Source organism: Gastrolobium bilobum, unplaced genomic scaffold (genome assembly GCF_033153095.1).
Source record: "Gastrolobium bilobum isolate Gb01-03AN ecotype WA unplaced genomic scaffold, APGP_CSIRO_Gbil_v1 utg5259, whole genome shotgun sequence".
In the NCBI taxonomy this organism is placed as follows: Eukaryota; Viridiplantae; Streptophyta; class Magnoliopsida; order Fabales; family Fabaceae; genus Gastrolobium; species Gastrolobium bilobum.
In genome coordinates, this window is record NW_026898073.1 from 813 (window position 1) to 22,568 (window position 21,756).

At 35.9% G+C, this 21,756-nt stretch overlaps 3 protein-coding genes across 5 annotated transcripts; 1 reads left to right on the top strand and 2 right to left on the bottom strand.

Moving 5' to 3' along the window:
- Positions 1 to 305: 305 nt before the first annotated feature.
- On the bottom strand, positions 306 to 1,721 carry LOC133312622 (glucan endo-1,3-beta-glucosidase-like). Its single transcript, XM_061513858.1, has 2 exons — positions 1,631 to 1,721; positions 306 to 1,246 (listed from the first exon to the last, which is right to left on the bottom strand). Exons 1-2 carry the CDS (start codon positions 1,719 to 1,721, stop codon positions 306 to 308), a joined length of 1,032 nt encoding a protein of 343 aa, XP_061369842.1.
- Positions 1,722 to 5,106: 3,385 nt separating this feature from the next.
- Positions 5,107 to 9,930, top strand: LOC133312609 (large ribosomal subunit protein eL20-like). 3 transcript variants are annotated; one of them, XM_061513834.1, is made up of 4 exons: positions 5,107 to 5,121; positions 7,663 to 7,778; positions 7,960 to 8,023; positions 9,409 to 9,930. In XM_061513834.1, the coding sequence occupies exons 1-4, from the start codon at positions 5,107 to 5,109 to the stop codon at positions 9,748 to 9,750; spliced, it is 537 nt and encodes a 178-aa protein (XP_061369818.1). In that variant the 3' UTR covers positions 9,751 to 9,930. The 3 variants fall into 3 exon arrangements, with proteins under 3 accessions (XP_061369818.1, XP_061369819.1, XP_061369817.1); XM_061513835.1 differs by lacking the exon at positions 5,107 to 5,121 and adding an exon at positions 6,414 to 6,428; XM_061513833.1 differs by lacking the exon at positions 5,107 to 5,121 and adding an exon at positions 7,449 to 7,556.
- A 2,607-nt stretch (positions 9,931 to 12,537) lies between these two features.
- Positions 12,538 to 18,981, bottom strand: LOC133312617 (uncharacterized). The gene is made up of 3 exons (XM_061513849.1): positions 18,723 to 18,981; positions 18,211 to 18,282; positions 12,538 to 13,119 (listed from the first exon to the last, which is right to left on the bottom strand). Exons 1-3 carry the CDS (start codon positions 18,904 to 18,906, stop codon positions 12,824 to 12,826), a joined length of 552 nt encoding a protein of 183 aa, XP_061369833.1. The 5' UTR covers positions 18,907 to 18,981; the 3' UTR covers positions 12,538 to 12,823.
- Positions 18,982 to 21,756: the final 2,775 nt, after the last annotated feature.

Sequence of the window (21,756 nt, forward strand, 5' to 3'; positions counted from 1 at the left end):
ATGTGCGTCAATCTTGTCAAATTTACATTTTTTTCCTATGTTTATATCAAAGAACGGGAGCAGTGGTAAAATTGTTCCTTCATGACTGAAAGGTTATGAAATTGCCTCTTTGCAATTATGTAAGGGTAAGACTGCGTACAAGGATTTCCTCCACTCCACACTCGTTAGTCGGGTTTAACGGAGAGTGGTTTTTGGATATCAAGTGCAGGGTACATTATTGGTGTAGAAACTAAAACCATATAGGTAAGAGGTACCCTTATTCTAATTAAGTGACAAACTGAGTTTATTATCAGTAATCACATGTTTCAATTGAAACTGAGTTGGTATTTAGGTGATTTATCAGGTCTGAAGAGACCAAAGTGCTTCTCAATTTCTGGACCCTGCTTCTGGTTTTCATCAAACATAGCAAAGAGATAAGTCTCTATGGGTCCATTAGGCCTCATTGGAGTCCCACCCTTGGCGTGATTAATCAGATTCTTATAGTAAGTGGCTGCGTTATCAACAGTGGCTCCAGTTCCACCTTCAGATGGCCACCCACTCTCAGATACAACAACCTTCACATTTGGTGCCCCTACTTTCTCAAGAGCAGCATACACAGAATCCAACAATGCATCAAACAGGTTTTGGTACCCAACCTCGTTTGCTCCTTGTTTTGTAAACAAAGCATAGTCAAGACCAATGCTTTGTTGGTTATTAACATAAGAGAAATATGGGTACACGTTTGCAAGAAGCGGTGCTCCATTGCTTACTAGGAAGCTTATAATAGGCTTTATATATTGACTTGCACTATCGGTGAAAACACCATCTTTTGGTGGGTAAGAGTTTGTTATGAGGGTGGTGTCTATTGCGGTGGAGACCTTGATTTGTCCTTGTAAATTGGCTGAAGAAACTGCATTCTGAATGTTTTGCAATACGGGAAGAACAGATCCTGCTGCAGCATCACCTGGGTGAACCTCGTTACCAATTGCAATGTACTTGATTTTGACGTCTGGTGAGTATGCTTTCACATACTTATTGACCCAATCTGTGGCAGCTCCAGCATTAGTAAGATCTTGAAGCTTGTTATTATCAGAAACACCAAGGATCACCTCTATGTTTGAACCTCTAAGGGCTTGAAGTGCTCCTTCATCTGGATCATATATACGCATTCTTCCAATTCCATTTGATTTATATAAATCCACCACCGCTTCCTTAGTTGGTAAGTTGTTTCCACTTCCTCCATAACAGACTCCCACAGATTGTGCACCTGCATGATATATTAATGTTGAACCAAAAGTTAGTGATTCTGAGATTGAAATTGTTAGTCTAGACATCATGTACATATTTATATTAATTAAAATACAACAGGTTGGAAATATTCATCTGATTCTAATTAAGTTGAAGTTAAAAAGAGACAATAAAGTAAAACATTAAAAGGGATATAGGATATATAATTGAACTTAAAAACAAGATAGATAGATATTTCATTCTTTTTTGTTTGAGGGGTGTCTAACTTGGAGGTTATAGTCTAAATTCTATCAAGCTCTTAGGGAAAAATAGTGCAGGAAAAGAGACAGACACATTCTCATAGCCAAAGGATAACTTATATAGTTTGTCATTTGCAATATAATTTAGAAAGAGAGTAATAGACCGGTAAATTCTACTCCAGTGGAAGATAATATTCCAATAAGGAGCAATATAGCAGACATGGCGGTGTTGCCTTTTGAGAAGAATGTATCCATAAACTAGCTGATGTATATGTTTTACTCCATAATTACTACCTATATATAGGCATAAAGTGGTAGAATTAGCAGGACTTGGATCACTACATGTAGAAGACTTTTCTACCCGTCAATCACTCCATGAAAATATACGCTGATTTCACTTTAAATTCCATCTTATTTCCCTGCAAGATATGTATATCATCACAATACCGATGGCTTTGAATAAGGAACAATACCTCTGAGAAGTCCATTATGTCATTCAGCCTAAGAAGACGGAAACGTTTCTATCTTCTAAACTTAGCCCACAAATCAACTTCAGACGTCACTCATTTTTTTTTCCTTACTTGAAGTTAATTTATTAAAATGACTTCCTTTGCACGATGTGGAATAGTCGCATGCGTATGTAATCAGCTAATTACCGATGTTAGTGTAGACCGCAACCTAACGAAAATAATTTTAGTAATTTGAGTCGATGTATCTCGGCAAAAAAATTAAAATAATGTATTTAAATTAAATAATTACGCATTTAATGTTGTTTCGTAAAAAATTACACATCTACTGCACAATGTGACGCCCAAAACTAGCGTCACATGTGTGCTCTATATATTTCCTCACCCCCTCCATTCAATTCACACCTCTTCTCTCACTCTTCATATCTCTCTTCTCCACCAACATTCCTTTATCTTTAATTTAGTATTTGAATTTTAGTTGTAATTCTATTTAAAAATGAGCTCAAATAACACAGATGAAATCATCTGATGGTCCTGCACTGCTGCCCGGCACATCAAAAGGGGTGTGTCCCTGACTGTGAGAATCTGTGGCTAGAGTCTCCCCACTGTCATGGCTCTGTGCAACAAGGCCTACAGAGCGATACAACTCCATCGTGTCCTCCGCAGACCAAAAGGGGTAATCGGCATCAAGTCCCTGTGAATAGGGCTGGAAATCAGGCTGTGAGGATGCCGGATCCGCTCCTGCCATAGCCATCGGACTAGCCTGGAAAACTGGCTCCTGCCCGCTCATGTAAGGGTGCTCAGACGCCGCCTGACTAGGACCTGCCGCATACTGCGATCCGTGATGATAAATCGGATGTGACCCGTAAGTAGGACTAAATGCTGGAGGTCTAAACCATCCCTGAGTCTCGACCACTGGTCTAGGTGCCATAATCGGGACAGGCTCAGCAGCAACTCTCTCACGTGTACGTCCTAATCCGCGTCCCTCCCGTCTATTACGAGGAACATCCACGATCAACTGAGGATCAGGCTGAGTCTGCACGGGGGGTGCCTCAGGTCCAGGCTCATCAACTCGTGAACTCTCACGAAACATCCCAATAATCCGGCCTATTTCCTCGTGGATATACTGTAGTCCAAATCGAGGAAACTCCTCCGCCGTTGTTGCATGATACAGCATTTCAAGACCGTCAATCTGCATATTACGAAAAAATGTTAGAAATGTGAAACAAATGTAAAATAAGTACAAAACTCACCATACGCCCTATCTTTGCTGCCCTCCGAGATATGTAGCGCTTTCCCCTCTCTGTACCACTCCATGTACGCATGATTAGGTGACATCAAACCATATAATGGAGGTGGCAGTACAATATGCTGAATCCTAGTATTCCATCATCAATGTAAGCCCTGAGCTTACGTCTCCAGTTCTCTTCAACCTTCCCCTGTAGAGTATGATCATGTATTCCTCTCAATTTTCTAGATTTTTCCGGGATGGGTTGATTAAGACCGAACTGTCGCATGCACCTATCCGGTTGACATGCCTCAACTGTGTGGAAGTAGATAATAGGTGTGGGAGCAAGCCACAGATACTGCTGCTCTAGAGTCACGTCAAGCCACTCATATTCTATATATGGCTGCCACACCACCTACAAACAAAATGTGAAACAATATATAGAGTTACAAAAAAAAATAAACTCATAGACAAATAACAACACCGTAAGTATCTAACACCAAACCTCATCTCTACAAAGTGTGTCCAATGTTGCCCGATAATGGGTGACCTCATGAGGTTTAAACTTTTGTACAACATTAAACCTATCAATCAAAAACAAATAATCGTCCAAAGTCAAGAAGTATACAGTTAGTACATACATTATTAACCATACATTATCGAAATCAAATGAAGTAAATAAATCATACCGGCATCCATAATGTGTGCCCGGCTCTGGATGAGGAGGAAGGGGTGGAGCAATGGGTGAGAATCGTATCCATGCCCAAATTTGAAGGAGAATATGGCAACCACCCATGTCGCTTCGACGGGCATCTGTCACTTCACACAAATTCCTGAACAAGTGTGTCAAAACTGCAGATCCCCAGTTGAATCGGCCAATGTCCTTAAATCCTCCACCTAGCAACGGGACAAGCCGGCAACCAAAATTGTTACCTCCAGACTTGTCCGCCAGCAACCAAGTCCCCAACATCCGGGCAATATGGGCTTTTGTGAAGTAGATCTCGGCAGCATGATTCCCTTCATGATCAGTCCACCGGGTATAATGTCGATCCAAGAATGAGATGCGGAGGTCGCCAGAATGATGGAACTCACCGGCCTCTGGAACATGTCCAAAAACAGCAGCACAAGCTGCGTGCCAATCCTCAGAGGTCGATCTGATGACGACAGTACCATCGGTCGGCAAGCCCAAGATGCCTGCCACATCTTGTAAGGTGATCGTCATCTCACCTTGGGTCATGTGAAAGGTATGTGTCTCTGGTCTCCACCTCTCGACCAGAGCACTAATTAAAAATGTATCTATCTGTGATAAATTACGCAGTTATCACGTGTTAACGAATTTTATTAAATAATTACATAAATACAAAACGACATAAATAGCATACTTGGATATGTTGCATCCTGGCAACATGTATGAAACCCGCATGTCTGAGGTACTCTTCCACAACCTGTGGAATAGCACCGGTAGGTGGGCCCCCTTGTGGCTTCCCACGCCTAGTCTTAATCTTTCTTACATGCTCAGTATTCCACACTCGCTGTGAAATATGACCTTTATGCGTCCTCTGACGAAGGACCTCCCACCTGTACGGTCCAGGTATGATCCACATGCTGGGATCGGTGGGCTCTACATCTGAATCAGATCCCGAAGAAGATGATGACTCAGCCATTATCCTCAACTAACTACAAAGTTATGCACTCCCGCATTAATAACATCATACATACGAAATTTACAAAGTCTCTAACACTATTTATAAATCACTAATTAATATGCTAAACCCTAATACATAATTAAAAATCGGTAATAATAATAACTACGTAATAATAATATTACTATATCATTACAACAGTCATAGCATGACACAAAATTTCTAAGTGACTATCCTAATGTTCCAAGTCTCTAATATACAAACAATCCTAACATGTATTACTAACTATCACTGTAATTTAAATGTATTCATATGAGGTATTATGACCTTACCTACGTTGGCAGAGCTTCGCTACGAACCGCGGTTAGAGAGAGGTTAGAGAGAGGTTGGAGAGAGGTTAGAGATGTAAATGAGTAAGGAGTGAAAAAAAGAAAGTGAGGTATATATAAGTTGCACATGAGACGCCCTCTTTGGGCGTCACATGTGACGCCCAAAGAGGGCGTCTCATTGTGCAACAGATATGTAATTTTTAACAAAACAGCATTAAATGCGTAATTATTTTATTTAATTACATTATTTTAATTTTTTTGCCGATGTATCTCTTATCATTGAAACTGACTCACGTAGGCTAAGTGCATGTGTGGTGTAATGTATAATAAAGTTTGGTAATATAAGTTTATACTATACATTATGATATTTTTAGTTATTTGATGTAGGACTTGGGTCTCTTTCTTTGGTGGGGCATCAAGTATACGTATCTTTGCCGATTAACTAATTTTTAAATGCTGGAGTAGATCCTAAAGAGATCCCACTTTCTCATGAATTTATCTTGAATAGACATTGGCGTAGGGAAGATGAATATTTTAATTTGAAATTTTTTATAGAAATATAATTTCTTATGTTGCATGAATAGTATTGTCTCGTGCACACATAAAAAAATGGTTGGAACCTAGTAATGAGAATAGAGAGAAAGAAAACAAATGATTTCACTTATTTTTTTGTATGTGCATAAGGTAATTTCTTTTTTTGAATAAATCACAAGTATCATTCACAGGAGACAATTCTGTTCGAGGCGGGTCCAGGATTAAGGTTTTAAATCTCTCCCAAAAATAATTTTATATCATGCAACATAAAAACCATATTCCTTTTTTTTATATGACATAATTATTTGAAAAGAGAGATCGGTATAAATATTTTGTTCATGATTTCATAAATTCCGGTGATAAGGATTTTTAGTTAATTTGCAATGTTATAAAAACTGGACCGACTCGGTCGGGTCGACCCGAAAACCGGTCATGTAACCGGTCTGATTTTTATATTGGACCAGCCATGTTACAGAAACGGTCTGACCCGGTGCGACCTAGTCGGTTTTCCTAAAAACCGGTGACTCGGCCCGGTCTATAAAAAAAAACTAATTTATTTTCATAAATTAATTTTTTTTTTTTTACTCTCAAACACTAATGATTTGTTTTCTTTTGAAATATTTGAGTAATTTGTAGCTTATTAACTTACATAGATTATGTACCTGTAACACTAATATTATCTTAATTATGCATTTAATTTTTATAATTTCAATTTAACACATTTATTATAGTTACAAGTTAAAACCATGTTAAGTTTTTTTGTTGGAAATATTTTTAAGAATTGATGTGAGATTAATTTTACTACTATTCATGTGATTCAAATTAACAATGTTATTAAACCCGGTTCGGTTATTGACCCGGTCGAGGAACTGAGTCACTGGTTCAACCGCATGACCCGGTAAGTATATGTAAATCTACAATTTATATTAAAAAAACTATAAATATATTTAAATTCTTGTAATAAAATATACCAATTTCAAATATTTTAATATGAAAATAATAAATTACACATCATTGTTCAACAAAAGATCAATCAAACATATAATATTTGTAATACTAGTGTTTCAGATTCAGTAAACGACATTTTTAACTATAAATCAAATCAAAATTCCTTGCATATTGCATAATCAAGATAATATTAGTGTTGTAGGTACATAATCTATGTAAGTTAATAAACTACAAATCACTCAAATATGTCAAAAGAAAACAAACCATTTGTGTTTGAGAGTAAAAAAAAAGAAGACATTAATTTATGAAAATAAATTAGTTTTTTTTTAATAGACCGGGCCGGGTCACCGGTTTTTACGAAAATCGGTCGGATCACTCCTGTTCTGTAATATGGCCGGTCCAATATGAAAATCGGACCTGTTACATGACCGGTTTACCGGTTTCTGGGTCGACCAAGCCAGATCGGTCTGATTTTTATAACATTGATAAATACAGATAACTTATCTGCAATAACTGCAAAATATTTTTCTGATAAATAAATCACACTTACGGAGAAAAAAGAGTCAAATTTTAACCCTAAATAATGGCATATGGTGGTTGTTATGAGAAAAATTTAATAATGATAATTTTTGTGGAATTAATTCTATAACAATTTTTTATATTAAAGTTTTTTTATTATAAATTCTACTATTTAGTTTCCAAGAGTTCAATGAAAGATGATACATGTAGAATAACAAAATTATTTTGTAATAAAAAAACAATAACAAAATATTTCAACTGGGTTTATGGATAGTCTTTGAGCACAATTGGAATTGGGCCGAACCAAGTGGGCTTTGGATGGCACCACCCTTGGAAATTAGGGTTTTACATATATGGCTCTCTGTTCGTAGCAGTGCCATTGACGGTGGCAATCGGAATCGGTGGAAATGGTTGCGTTGAGGGTGGGTGATGGTTATAGTAGTGGTGATAGGTTTTTAATTATTTATTTATTTTAGTCTTGAGATTGAGTTTGTGAATTTTAATGTAATGTGGTTGTGGTTGAAACAGTTTCACCAGTACCAGGTGGTGGGGAGAGCTCTTCCGACCGAAACCGATGAGCACCCGAAGATCTACCGAATGAAACTGTGGGCTACCAATGAGGTTCGTGCCAAATCCAAGTTCTGGTATGTAATCATCACAAAAACTTATCATTATATTTCATTCCATGCTTATGATGCTTATACCTGTGTATCTCTATGCTGCTTAAATTTTGTTTGTTCATGTTATTTGATTTAAAAATTGTAAGCTTCTGTTAAGAATTGCCATTGATCACTTCTTCTTTTTTTACCTTGTTAATTCTTGCAGGTATTTTTTGAGAAAGTTAAAGAAGGTCAAGAAAAGCAATGGTCAAGTGCTAGCCATCAATGAGGTATGCACATCTCAATTGTCTTAGTATATATACCTCTTGATGTCAGGATGATTGATTATGGCTGTAAAAATGTAAAATGAATTACGTTGAGCATCAATTAGTTGTTAAAAAGGGTTGCAGTGAAGCTAGATTTCTACTTAGAAGAATTTTGGAGCTTCTGTTAAGACCCTTTTTTTAACATTAAATTGCTTGCTATAACTTATGCATCTGTGTCATCCTGGGCAGGGGACCGATTATTTAATTAGGTTATATAAACAATGGAAGAAGTGAAAATATAATGCTATGCAGAGACTTTATTTGGTGGGGATTTGACTTAGTGAAGTCATTTATGCTTAGCTATCTGTTTGGAAGAGTAAATTCTCCCCTTCCCTTTTTCTTTTCGTTTTCTTGTAGTTGGTTTTTTTTGTCTAACGAAGAAATAGTTTTATTGTCAATCTTTTCCACGGTTATTATGAAATCTAACTATACAAGGGGTTCAGGATAAAAGGATGCGAAACTTTGATGATGTTAATGTTCTCAATGAGTTATTGGGGGTGGGGGGGACTTAACGAATGGAAGTATGGAGGAAGTCTCTGAAATAAACTATTCTCACTTTTGAGTTTTAGCAACATTATCATTTATCATTAATTTCTTATGTTGCCACAATGCTCCATCTCATGCTATTCACATCAACTCTTTGTTGCATTTAGTTTGAATGCCTTATATTGAAAGATAGTGGATTTTCTACTTGGAAGTTGCAAGAGTATTGCAACTGTTTTTTTGGGTGGGGGAGGAGGCTCTGTTTGCTATGGTATTATTATAAATAGATGTTTGGTTTGCTTATTTTGGGAGGAATAATTGTTTTTTATTTTTTCTCCTTCCAAAAGCTCCCTTAGAAGGCTTTTAATTTCAAAATAAGCTAATCCAAACTCACAACTAATCAGTTGTGTGCAATATATTTCCAGGGAATGTTCTTTTAGTTGTATTCTTTGAGAGTTATACCTGTCTATGAGAAGATTTTGAGGAATTATTGGGAAGAGATAACTTTATTTGACTTGTGAAGAGAGGAGGTTTTAAGACTGAAGTCAGTAAGACATTTTTATAGTTGAAACATTATGAGTGACAATTTTTCACATTGCCTTTTTGTTTGCAATTGTTCTACTTATGCAGACATTAGGAAATATAGGTAGGCTATTTGAGTTGAAAGACATTGAAGTTTGGACATTGGGTGAATCATGGTTATCAGGAAACACGTCTCATAAATTTTTGAGTACTTTCCTTTCGGAAAGTATTTTTGAGAAGGGTTTTCCCTGTTAGCTTTAGTTTTATTCTAGGTTCCAATTGCAGTCTCATTGGACATGGGTGGTTTATTTTTTGTTTATTTTTATTTTTTTCACTGATTGCAGATTTTTGAGAAAAATCCTACCAAGATTAAGAATTATGGAATTTGGCTGCGTTATCAGAGTCGTACTGGTTATCACAATATGTACAAGGAATACCGAGATACAACTCTAAATGGAGGAGTTGAGCAAATGTACAATGAAATGGCATCTCGTCATAGGGTCAGGTTGCCATGCATCCAGATAATTAAGACAGCCACCATCCCTGCTAAGCTGTGCAAAAGGGAGAACACCAAGCAGTTCCACAACTCCAAAATCAAGTTCCCTTTGGTGTTCAAAATGGTTAGGCCCCCCACTAGGAAGCTCAAGACAACATACAAGGCATCCAGACCCAACCTGTTTATGTGATTCAGTTCATCACTCATCATGGGGCTGCTTAATTCATTAGTAAACATAATTTGTCTTCTTTCAAGCTTTGAATATTTTGTTTTTGTTTTATTTTTACTTTTTGCGGAGTCCTTTATTTTACTCATTTTGATGTATTCGTTCAAGGCTGGTTGTGAATTTAGAGATGAGTTTTGTTTCCAATGCGGGTTTATCATTTCTTATTTGATATAAACTGGGGATGAGTATTTTTAGACAAGCATCACAAATAAATTTGATTCCTTGAAGTGCGATCAGTTGCGTAAATTCATCTATTTGGTGTTCTATTCATTGCTCGTTCGTTATTTATTTGGACTAATATTTTTCGAGAACATGTTTTTCTAAAATCAGACGGTTGTTTCAAGTTTCATTACCGCAAAATGCAAATATATTTGCCTATCCCTTAAAAATAATATAGGGAAATTATGCATCTCTCCAGAAATTGAAGTGAATTACACTTGAGATATCTAGACATCCTTAACCTTAAGCCTTAACCCGAAACACTGTATTCTATATACCGTTGCTGATAAGGCAAATGTACATTTGATACAGAGCTATAAACTACATTCTGTCTGTTACTCTGAGGACATTTGACGTTTAACATTACGTGAAGCTTCCAATTTATAATGAAGTTCTGTATTTCATGAAGGAGGACCACATTTACTCCTGCATGGCACTCTTGGATCTACTCAGTGAAAATTTGTATCAGCTTTTCTGTCTACCTATCTTTTATGGTTTAGCATTGGCTCTTGTCCGTTCTCTACTTATTTTATTATCACCCCAAGTGGGGATATAATTTTAACTCACGATACATGGGTTATGAGTTGAAATTGTCTACTGTATCTTCCATCTTCCACACGCATAAAATAAAAATATGGGAAAAATTGCTGATAAACTTCTATTTACATGTCTGGTAATAATTAGGACACTGTATTGAAGATTTGGCTAAACAATTTAAATAATGAAAAAAAGTCAAGTGTAATAATCATCAGTAGTAACACAAAGAAAGGGTAACCTAGAGTTTCCTACAAAGCAGCATGCAGGAATATGATTTGATATGAAGCAGAGTTATGCCTACATGATAGCGTTTTTACTTGGTAGAATGTGATTTTATTGACAATTGTTTTGCCTTTGTATTTTGTTGGTGAACAAGTCAAGCATGTTATGATAAACGAGAATTAAGCAGTGGGAAGCAGAAAATAATGTTTACCAGGGAAGTCCACCACGAACCACTTTGTCTTTTAATATATATTTAACCCTCCATTGAAATCTGACATACTATTGTTCTGAAAGTCAACATTATCCATCATAGACTCAAAAAGCCTGTGAAAGTTAACAAGTTAACCACAGAAGTTTGAAATCTCATTTCATATTATATCCCCACACTCCACTAGTTCACTTTTAACCATTAATTTTCATGCAACAACCCTTGTTATTAGCCTGTTATATTCAAAGAATCTCACATGAAGCTGAAATATATAATTTTGAAGGTTAAACTCTATTTATCTTAACTGATGAGTCCTTTCTTCCCTCAAATTGATCTTATTCTTTCCTGAGTTAGGCTCAACTGTTTAGTTGTGTTATCTGAAAAAGAAAGATAAGAGTGCTTTGAGTTAGGGCTGTCAAAAAGGTATTAGTTGACAGGTCAGTTGAAATAATCTAATAAAATGTGTGGATTATGTTAATAAAATTACTATTTTCAAACATTAATTATATAAATAAGTAAAATGCCAACCCAAATTATAATTGGCACAACTCCTCAAAGTAGTAACAGGTAAGTATCTTGGCCAGTTTGAGGAGAAATACACAATTTTCAGAATGTCCTAGTTTTGCTTTAGCATTGGAGATTGAGTTAGCCATCATCATATTTTCAACAAAATAAGAGAGAATGAGTGTTCAGCAAAATCTCATTGCTTTCCTCTTTCAAGCCAGTAATGTTTTCATCATGTTTCTCCTTGTTAGCCCATCCCAAGAGCATAAGAGAACTGCAAGCAGTCATTCAAGCAATAAAGAAAACAATATTAAGGTATTCTATTCCTGCTACATGTTCATTCTTTCCCTTGTCTACATTGCTACAGCAACTATTTTTATGGTATTAAATTAGTTAAAAGGGTCAATTGCCCCACTCATTAACTTTTAATCATGTTGAAGTGGCGATAAAAGTAGCAAGATTCCAGTCTTCCAGTTAATTTATTTGTCCTAAGGCTATTAGAAAGGAACTTTAACGAATAATCTTCTTTGTTATTAGAAGTTCCATGCTTTCTCTATCTGATTTTTTTAATGTAGAATGTGAAGAGAACAACGCAATTATGCTGTTGGCTACATTACTAACCAAGTCTCAGTAAGTCAAATCAAGGCCAGAAGTGAATAGAGCTCCATTATTAACAAAAATAACTAATTTTAATAAAAACTTTCTCGCATTGATGACCCTTGCCTTTTTAAATTATATGTACTTATGTATGTATGTTCAACAGAAGCTTGCTGCACTTCTTGCCACAGCAGAAGCAATCATGTCCATAAAAAATTTCAACAAGATTAGGGGCAGTATTATATGGTATTATCTGGCTGCAAGTCCTAGTTGGTATTTTTCATTATGTGGCTCTTTGCACACTGGATAATTGGAACTGCAGTGTCATTACTGGGTGTCCTGAATGTATTTATTGGTTTACAAGCCTACCATGAAAAAACATCAAAAAGTATAATAACTTGGAATATACTATTCACTGTTCATATATCTTTGATTGTGATCTCTATACCTTTTTCAAGACAAATGGGTCTACATAAAGAACCGAGGAGTGGTTTTGGACAATGAACTACTGACTCCCACTTATTAAGAATTTTGTTCAGATGACGAGGAGAAGGCATTGAAGACCGAGTCTTATTAAGGAAGATGAATCAATGCCTTGCGATCACAGACCCTGACTTCTAAACAGATAGATTTTTGGGTTGAATTGGTTCTTGACAATTAATACAGTGAAACTCCAAACAACCAATACAAGGGGAGAAAATAAGTAATGAGCTAAGAAATTCTATTGAGTATCATTAATTATATCATATTTCAAGGAAAAAGCTGTACATAACCGGTTAATATAGCAATTCCTAGTATTATAAAAGGTGGAAGAATCACAAATGCTCCTATGGTTGCAAAGAACACAGAATCATTCCTTTGAGAAACTTCGTTCAGGTAAGCTTGTCTCTTAATATTTCTCCTTTGTGAAATGGTCAAGAACTTTGCACTCACTTTCTTCAAGTTTTTACCAAGGGGTAGGCTGAAATCATCATCCCTTTCTCCAACCAACTGTGCAAGCTGCTCGCGGATTGTAAGTTTCCGAGAGCTGCCATCATTTTCATAACCTGTTAACCAGAAATGTTGCCATAGTTGTTATCCTTTTACCAAAACTCAACAAAGAAGAAAAACCAAATATAAGAAAGAGGTTATAAAGATAGATGGCTATAATATTTCTATCCCTTTACATAAATCATTGAGATATACATGCTTATCAGGAGTGATACATTGACATCCATATAAAGGCATGAGAAAATTTCAAAAGTTGGACAATGCAAAGAAGAGGAGGGGGGGATAGGCATATTATCATACCAAAAACATAGGCTTCCTTTTTCACTCAATTTTCGAACTTTCATATATACTATGAATTATTAAACACATTACCATGAATGAACAAATCATATAACGACAGTCAAATATTGCTATGGAGTTTGGTCTATGCTTAAGAGTATTACATGATCTCAACGTTATTTTTTGTACTCTAAATTGTATACGATGCAGTTAAACATGGAAGGCATGGTAGCATCAAAGTCAAGCACTTCCATCATATTTTAATGATGTGGCAGCAACATAATCAGTTTGCACCTTATGATTTCAAAGGTACTACTCTTGCTTTTTAGGACATGTACCTTCTTCAGGCATGTGTGTACCTTCCGCATATTCACTTAAACTAACAAGCTAACAACAAAACAGAAGAAGGGATATTTAACAGGCATAAAGTTGCATTACAAAACCATAGGACAACTAATTCTTCTCCCCTACACATGTCTTTGATTTAAAGGGAAGGGGAGATTGTTGTAAATAATATTGATTTAGTTATTATTTAGTTTTTATTTAGTCATTTATTGTTGTATTGGGCCAAGCCCTTTGTTGTATTGGGCCAAGCCCATTAGGTTAAAAGTAGGTCAAATATTCTCTATAAATAGAGAACCCTTTGTACAGATTATTTACAATTCTATAATATATTAGAATACCCTTTTTCAAGTTGGTATCAGAGCTCTCGATCTGAGGGCTTTGCTTCCGCACATATTATCTTCTTTTTTAACAAAACCCTAATTTCTTTGCCTCTTGTCGCCATTAGCCGCCATCGGAAAATTTTTCCGGGGACCTTTTGGACCAAGGGGACTATTGTTGACCTTATTTTTCCTCCGATCTATCATTCTACGCAGTGTTCCTCCGCCACAAACGACCGAAACACCTCCGACCGCCTCCAATCAGATCTGTCTTCACCGTTTGGACCACTTTCCGGCGACTTTTCAACCGCGACCACCCACAGACAGGTGCGCGCTCACCGGACGACCACACCAGAAAAATCTCAGCCGGCGAAGCCCATCCACGCGCTCTCACGCGCCGCCCCTTTCCCGGCGAGTGAATCCCACGCGCAGCTCCTTTCTCCGGCGCGTGGAGGCGCGTGCGGCCGTGTTTTTGGACCGGACCACCACCATTCTTCTCGTCTTCTTGTCTTCTGTTGGATCTGTAATTATTTTTCTGATCAGAGGTCATTTGATATTCTGTTTGGTTGATTTTATCGCTGGTTGTTAACTTTTTTTTGTTAAAGAATGGCCGAGCATGATAGTTCTTCGATCTTATCTGGTAAGAGCACACGTTCTATATCTCTTCTTGCTTCTTGCACTGATTTTAAAACCTCATGGATTTTGGATTCTGGTGCAACTGATCATATGGCTTGTCGTACTGAGTTGTTTTGTTCTTATCATCCTACTGTTGGTAGTCATACTATATCCGTAGCTGATGGATCCCATAAATCAGTTATTGGTTCTGGTAACATTCAAATTCAACCTTCCTTGTTTCTTAAAAATGTTCTTTATGTTCCTCAGCTTTCTACTAATCTTATCTCCACTCAAAAACTTACAACTGATTTGAATTGTTCTATCACATTTTTTCCTTCTCATTGTCTTATTCAGGATCTTACCACGAAGAAGACAATTGGAGTTGCTAATGAACAGGATGGGTTGTATCATCTCCTTCCAGACCATGCTAGCAAAAATCAGTTATTAATGACACGTCATCCTTCTACTGCAGAGTCTATGATTTGGCTCCATCACAAGCGTCTCGGGCATCCACCATTTAGTCTTTTGAAGTCTATGTTCCCCTCTCTGTTTCTCAATAAGTCGGTTGAGACCTTTCATTGTGATGTTTGTGAATTTGCAAAACACCATCGAGTGTCATTTCCTTCTAGCACTATTAAAAGCAGGGAACCTTTTTCTCTTATCCATTCTGATGTTTGGGGCCCTTCTAAAGTGCACAGTGTTTCAGGTGCTAGGTGGTTTGTTTCTTTTATTGACGATTGTACTCGGATAACATGGATATACTTGATGAAAGACAAGTCTGAAGTACCAGAGATATTTATTCGGTTTCATCACATGGTTGAGACTCAGTTTGGTAAGGGTATTAAAAGACTCAGATCTGATAATGGTACTGAGTACGTCAATCAACGCCTGTCACAATTCATTTCAGACAGAGGTATGATTCATGAGCTCACATGTGTTGATACCCCTCAACAAAACGGGGTTGCTGAAAGGAAAAATCGTCACCTTCTTGAAGTTGCTAGAGCATTACTTTTTCAGACATCTGTTCCTAGTTCTTATTGGGGAGAAGCAGTATTAGCTGCAACTTTTTTGATCAACCGTTTACCTTCACGGGTCCTTAACAATATCCGTCCTATTCATTCCATGACTTCCTTCTTTCCTTCTGTTCCCATATTGCAGAGCCTTCCACCAAGAGTGTTTGGATGTGTTGCCTTTGTCCATGTTCATAAACAACATCGGAGTAAGTTGGATCCTAGGGCTCTTAAGTGTGTCTTCCTTGGTTATAACCCTTATAAAAAAGGGTACAAGTGTTATCATCCACCAAGTCGGAAATTTTTTGTTTCTATGGATGTCACCTTTCAAGAATCTGAATCTTATTTCCTGGGTCCTCATCGTCAGGGGGAGAATAGTTCTTCAGAAGACTCGTCCCCTTCCTTCTTTGAGTCTGGATCAATCTTCTCTCTTCCTAGTGTGTCTGCTCCTGGTGTGTCAGAACCTTCAAATACACCTGAGATACAACCCATACTGTCTCACCAGCAACCTCAATCGTCTGAACCACTGGTAAGTCCTGAATCTCCTATTTCTTCTGAGTCTCCTGAATCTCCTGTTTCTGATTCTAATATTATTTCCTCTCATGATTTGTCTATTTCTTCTGATATCTCTAATGACTTACCCATTGCTTCTACTTCTGATGACTTACCTATTGCTCTTAGAAAAGGAAAAAGATCTTGTCACAAGAAAACTTGTTCCTCCTGTCCCTCTTGTACTCAATACCCTATCTCCCACTTTGTTTCCTCTGCTAATCTTTCTGTGCAGCACAAAAGCTTTGTTTCAGCACTAGATTCTATTGCAATCCCAAAATCAGTACATGAAGCCTTGAAAGATAGGAATTGGGCTCAAGCCATGCAAGAGGAGATGAATGCTTTGGAGAAAAATAAAACATGGGAGGTTATTGATAGACCCAACGGAAAGAAAGCAGTAGGGTGCAGATGGGTTTATGCCCTGAAATATAATTCTGATGGCACTCTTGAGAGATATAAGGCTCGATTAGTGGCCAAAGGTTACACTCAAACCTATGACATTGATTATGAAGAAACCTTTGCTCCAGTTGCAAAGATGAATACAGTGAGAATCTTGTTATCCCTTGCTGCCCATTACAATTGGGATATAAATCAATTTGATGTGAAAAATGCTTTCCTCAATGGTGAGTTAGAAGAAGAAGTCTACATGGAAATCCCGCCTGGTTTTGATTCTGTGAAGGGGGAAAATAAAGTTTGTAGATTAAAAAAGGCCTTGTATGGATTGAAGCAGTCACCTCGTGCTTGGTTTGGAAGATTTACTAAGGTTATGATGACCTTAGGATACAGACAGAGCCAAGGAGATCACACTCTTTTCTTCAAGCACTCCCAAAATGGGAAGCTTACTGTGCTCCTTGTATATGTTGATGATATTATTATCGCAGGTGATGATTTTGTGGAGAGACAGATTCTGCAAACACGACTTGCCTCTGAGTTTGAAATCAAAGACCTTGGGAAACTGAGATATTTCCTAGGGATAGAAGTAGCTCATTCAAGCAAAGGAATTTTTATCAGCCAGAGGAAATATGTTCTTGATCTTCTCAAAGAAGCAGGAAAGCTCGGGTGTAAACCCTCTAATACTCCTATTGAGCAGAATCACAAGATGGGCTATGAAGAAGAGAGTCCTCTAGTTGATAAAGGACAATATCAACGGCTAGTTGGGAAATTGATATATCTGGCCCATACTAGACCAGACCTAGCTTATGCTGTTAGTGTTGTCAGTCAGTTTATGCACGATCCAAAAGAAAAACACATGCAGGCAGTAGAGAGAATTCTTCAGTATCTTAAAGGTACTCCTGGTAAAGGATTGTTATTCCGACGTGATGGCAATCTATTTTTAGAAGTCTACACAAATGCTGATTATGCTGGATCCGTGACTGACCGTCGTTCTACCACTGGTTATTGCATGTTTCTTTGCGGTAACTTGGTGACATGGAGAAGTAAGAAACAAGATGTGGTTGCCAGATCAAGTGCAGAAGCTGAATTTCGAGCTATGGCTCAAGGCATTTGTGAGTTACTGTGGCTGAAAATTGTTCTTGATGATCTCAAAATAAAATGTGAGGGACCTATGAAGCTGCTATGTGATAATAAGTCCGCTATTTGTATAGCTCATAATCCAGTTCAACATGATCGGACTAAACATATTGAGGTTGACCGCCATTTCATCAAAGAGAAACTTGATAGCGGGTTGATTACCACTCCATACATTCCCACTGGGCGTCAATTGGCTGATCTATTAACAAAGGGGCTTCCTTCAGACAAATTTCAAGAACTTACTAGCAAGCTGGGAATAATAAATATCTATTCCTCAGCTTGAGGGGGAGTGTTGTAAATAATATTGATTTAGTTATTATTTAGTTTTTATTTAGTCATTTATTGTTGTATTGGGCCAAGCCCTTTGTTGTATTGGGCCAAGCCCATTAGGTTAAAAGTAGGTCAAATATTCTCTATAAATAGAGAACCCTTTGTACAGATTATTTACAATTCTATAATATATTAGAATACCCTTTTTCAAGTGAGATGTTAACTTACATACCACTAATGGGTGAGCTTGTAGATGTAAGTTGCTCCAAAAGATCCAGCTGTGCACGAGAAGAAGATAATGATCCTAACAATAAAAGTCCTCAAAAGCAAGTCAGAGATTTCCCAGACTAAGGCATGAACAATAAGCACATATTGGAATATTGAGAAGAATTTATACAAATTTAGACCATTATGATAAAACATTAAAAGAAACTTTGGAACATGGTGAAGAAATGAAGCTGTTTTTCATGTACTCATACTCCATTTTTTTACCCCTTCCTACTATTTATTATTATTTTTCCTCTTACAGAAATTAAACGCATAAAAAAAAAATCCTTGCGGATGCAACAATGAAAGGAAGAATGATTAAAATACTAACAGACATAACTTTGAGTGCCAATAAAACAAGAAAGGAGAAGTTTATTCTGTAATTCAACATCTAATATGAAAATACACATATTTGAATTCAATCCAAAAATAAATAAATAAATAAAAAAAAGAGTGAAATAGGAATTGTTGAGATACCAGAAGAAGAATCCTCCTCTGTAAGTCCAGTGTCAGTCCCTTGTGATTGAGCACATGTTCTGCTTAAAGAAGAAGAATGGTAGAATTTGATGTGGTTGTTATGTTTGGGGGTGAGAAAGGAAGGCTTTGAGTGAAGAGAAACAGCAGTGCTGAGATTGATGGCCATGGAGTTTTGCTTCATCATAACTTAATAGCAACAGTGAATGCCATTCATTTTTGGTTTGAGGTTTGAAATTTCAATTGGGTATTGGATGATAATAATATATAATTGGGTAAAGGCAGTAGCTCACTGCCACAAATATTATTTTATGTAATTATATGGAGAATTCTAGTTCCATGTAGGACAAAAGAGTGAACGGGTGTCCCAAAACTCTAGTATCCTAAGAAGTAGTCACGTATTTTCCTGAACTAGATTTTAACCGAGTGGTTCGGTTTGTATTCATACGCAAGGCGAAACTAATTTTATAAAAAGAGTAAATATCTTTTTTGTTCCTCGTTAAATTTCACGATGTCTACTTTAGTCTCTATCTAAAAAAGTTTATTGTGATCCCTAAGAAATTTAAAATGAACCTATTTTAGTTCTTTAGGGACTAATATAGATCTTTTTTGAATTTGTGAAGACCACGATTTCAACTAAATAGGTCTATTTTAAATTTCTTAGGGACCACGATGGATCTTTTTATTTGCTAGGGACTAAAGCGGATAGCGTAAAATTTGCTGAGGACCAAAAAATATATTTACTCTTATAAAAAAGAAAGGGAAAATGATTTCTCTAGTTGTGACAAAAATTATTTCTCTCATAGAGAAAATGAGAAATAGAAACATAAAGGATGACAGAAAAAAATGATGGGGGAACCTACATCTTTTTACTCTTAGACAGATGATTTCTGCTGTAGAAATTAGTTATTTTGAATGGGTGTTTGGTAAAGGTTTATTTTCAAATTCTCGAAAAAGTGAGGGTGATAATCTAATTTATTCATGTTTGATTGAAAATTTTCTTGGGAATGTGATTTCCCTAAGATTTTATTTTCTTTGTAAAATATAAACCAAAATCAATCCAAGAATACCATCTAGAAGGAGACATTCTCACTTTTTCGAAAAAATGAAAAAATTAGATGTGAAAATTCTCTCAAAAATCTCGGTAATATTTTACTATATCAAATAACTTTTTGATATCATTTTCAGAAAATTTATTTTTCCACCATATTTCCTAGAATTGTGATTCTGGGTAAACAAAATTTTCTCTTTTACCAAACACAAGAAATTTAGAGAGTTTTTGTTTAAAGATTTCTGGAAAACTGGAAGTGGTAATCTAAGTTACCCACATTTGGTGGAGGATTTTTAAATTTTTCTCGGAGGAATATGATTTTTTCGGGATTTTGTTTTCAAAGCAAAATTTAACCAAGAATACCATCCCAAAATATCACCCTCTACCCAGAGGATAGTATTCTTAGATTTCCCGGAAAAAAGAAATTTAACACATTTTTAACAATATTTTATCATCAACCAAATATATCATCAGAAAAATTAATCAAACATTACCTGGAATATATTGACTTACCAAATAGCTTTTTTAGAGAAAGCCAATTTTTCACCATATTCTTAAAAATCATGATTCTCGAAAAAAATTTTTTTGCGTAAATGCCAAAAAGAAATCATAACTATGATAGTTCAATTTATTTAATAATCTGTTACGGGTTTGTTATTTTTTGAATTGTCAGTTTGTTTAAGTTAATAGGTAGATTTTAGTACTAAGTAATTACTACATAAGTGCTAATAATGGGTTGTTTGTTTTAGTTTAATATATTTAGTTGTTGTTCCAGTGTGTAGTTATTATTTTAAAATTTTATTTAATTTATTTAAATTCTAATCTGTAGATAAATTACTTGGAAAAATATTTTGTGCAAGAAGTCAATCTTTCTCGATAAAGTTATTCTTCTATGTTGTATCCAAAAAAATAAAATTATTCTTCTCTGTATGTAACATAATCCAACAATATATAATTAAACCTATATATTAAAAAGAGAAGGTTTTTTTGACTCTAGAGTAAGATTTTTAAGTCTTATTCCTCAGTTTAACCATTGATAAACAGAAATCAACGATTATCATCTATAATGTAATTAATAATTAATTAATTAATATAATTTATAAATCTTATTCTAGAGTCAAATGATTCCTCTTCCATTAAAAAATTTTACACTAAAAAATAGATCAAAATAAAACTTAAAAGGGGATTATCTAGTCACCAAACACATAGATGAGCTATTGTTCGCGCTTAAACAGTGATTTCAAGTTAGAGTTTTGAGTGAATATCATTTTCGCCCTCAGCAAATTTTACGATGACTACTTTAGTCCCTATCAATTAAAAAGGCTATTCGTGGCTCCTAAAAAATTTAAAGTGGACCCATTTTAGTTCTTTTGAAGGACTAATATGGATCTTTTTTGAATTTGTGAGGGACCACGATTTCAACTAAATGGGTCCATTTTGAATTTCTTAAGGACCACGAAAAACATTTTTTTTTATTTGTTAGGGACTAAAACGTGCATCGTGAAATTTGCTGAAGACCAAATAGGATATTTACTCTAGAGTTTTAGATATATAATAATGTTAAATTGTGATAGGGAGAGTTTAGACTTCCTCATCCTACCCCGCTGGAATTTCAATTAGTTGCTCCAGTGGTGGACCCACTTGCGGACAAATGCGGTCATAAAAAATTTTATTTTAGTTTTTTTTTTTGTTGCAGGTCCTTATTTGTCTCTTGGTTCAATATATATATTAGGAGTAGATACCTTTTTAAGTCCCTAGCAAAAAACATAATCCCCATTTTAATCCCTTACAAAAAAAAATTAGTCTCGAGGTCCCTAAAAAATTTAAAGTAAATCAATTTAGTTAAAATCGTGGTCTCTCATAAATTCAAAAAGAACCTACATTAGTCTCTCAAAAAGACCATAATTGGGGTCCACTTTGAATTTCATAGGGACCAGGTGACTAATTTTTTTTATAATGGACTAAAGGGGGCCGAATTTTTTGTTA

What these genes read in the sequence shown, in the direction of transcription:
- LOC133312609 (XM_061513834.1), top strand. An exon ending in CGTGCCAAATCCAAGTTCTG is followed by an intron (nt 7,779 to 7,959) that starts GTATGTAATCAT and finishes TAATTCTTGCAG; the next exon opens with GTATTTTTTGAGAAAGTTAA. An exon ending in AAGTGCTAGCCATCAATGAG is followed by an intron (nt 8,024 to 9,408) that starts GTATGCACATCT and finishes CACTGATTGCAG; the next exon opens with ATTTTTGAGAAAAATCCTAC.
- LOC133312622 (XM_061513858.1), bottom strand. Translation starts at nt 1,721, where the DNA reads ATGGATACATTCTTCTCAAAAGGCAACACCGCCATGTCTGCTATATTG. An exon ending in CACTGGAGTAGAATTTACCG is followed by an intron (nt 1,247 to 1,630) that starts GTCTATTACTCT and finishes TATATCATGCAG; the next exon opens with GTGCACAATCTGTGGGAGTC.
- LOC133312617 (XM_061513849.1), bottom strand. Translation starts at nt 18,906, where the DNA reads ATGATGAAGCAAAACTCCATGGCCATCAATCTCAGCACTGCTGTTTCT. An exon ending in AGAGGAGGATTCTTCTTCTG is followed by an intron (nt 18,283 to 18,722) that starts GTATCTCAACAA and finishes TTTTATTGTTAG; the next exon opens with GATCATTATCTTCTTCTCGT. An exon ending in TACAAGCTCACCCATTAGTG is followed by an intron (nt 13,120 to 18,210) that starts GTATGTAAGTTA and finishes TCTGGTTAACAG; the next exon opens with GTTATGAAAATGATGGCAGC.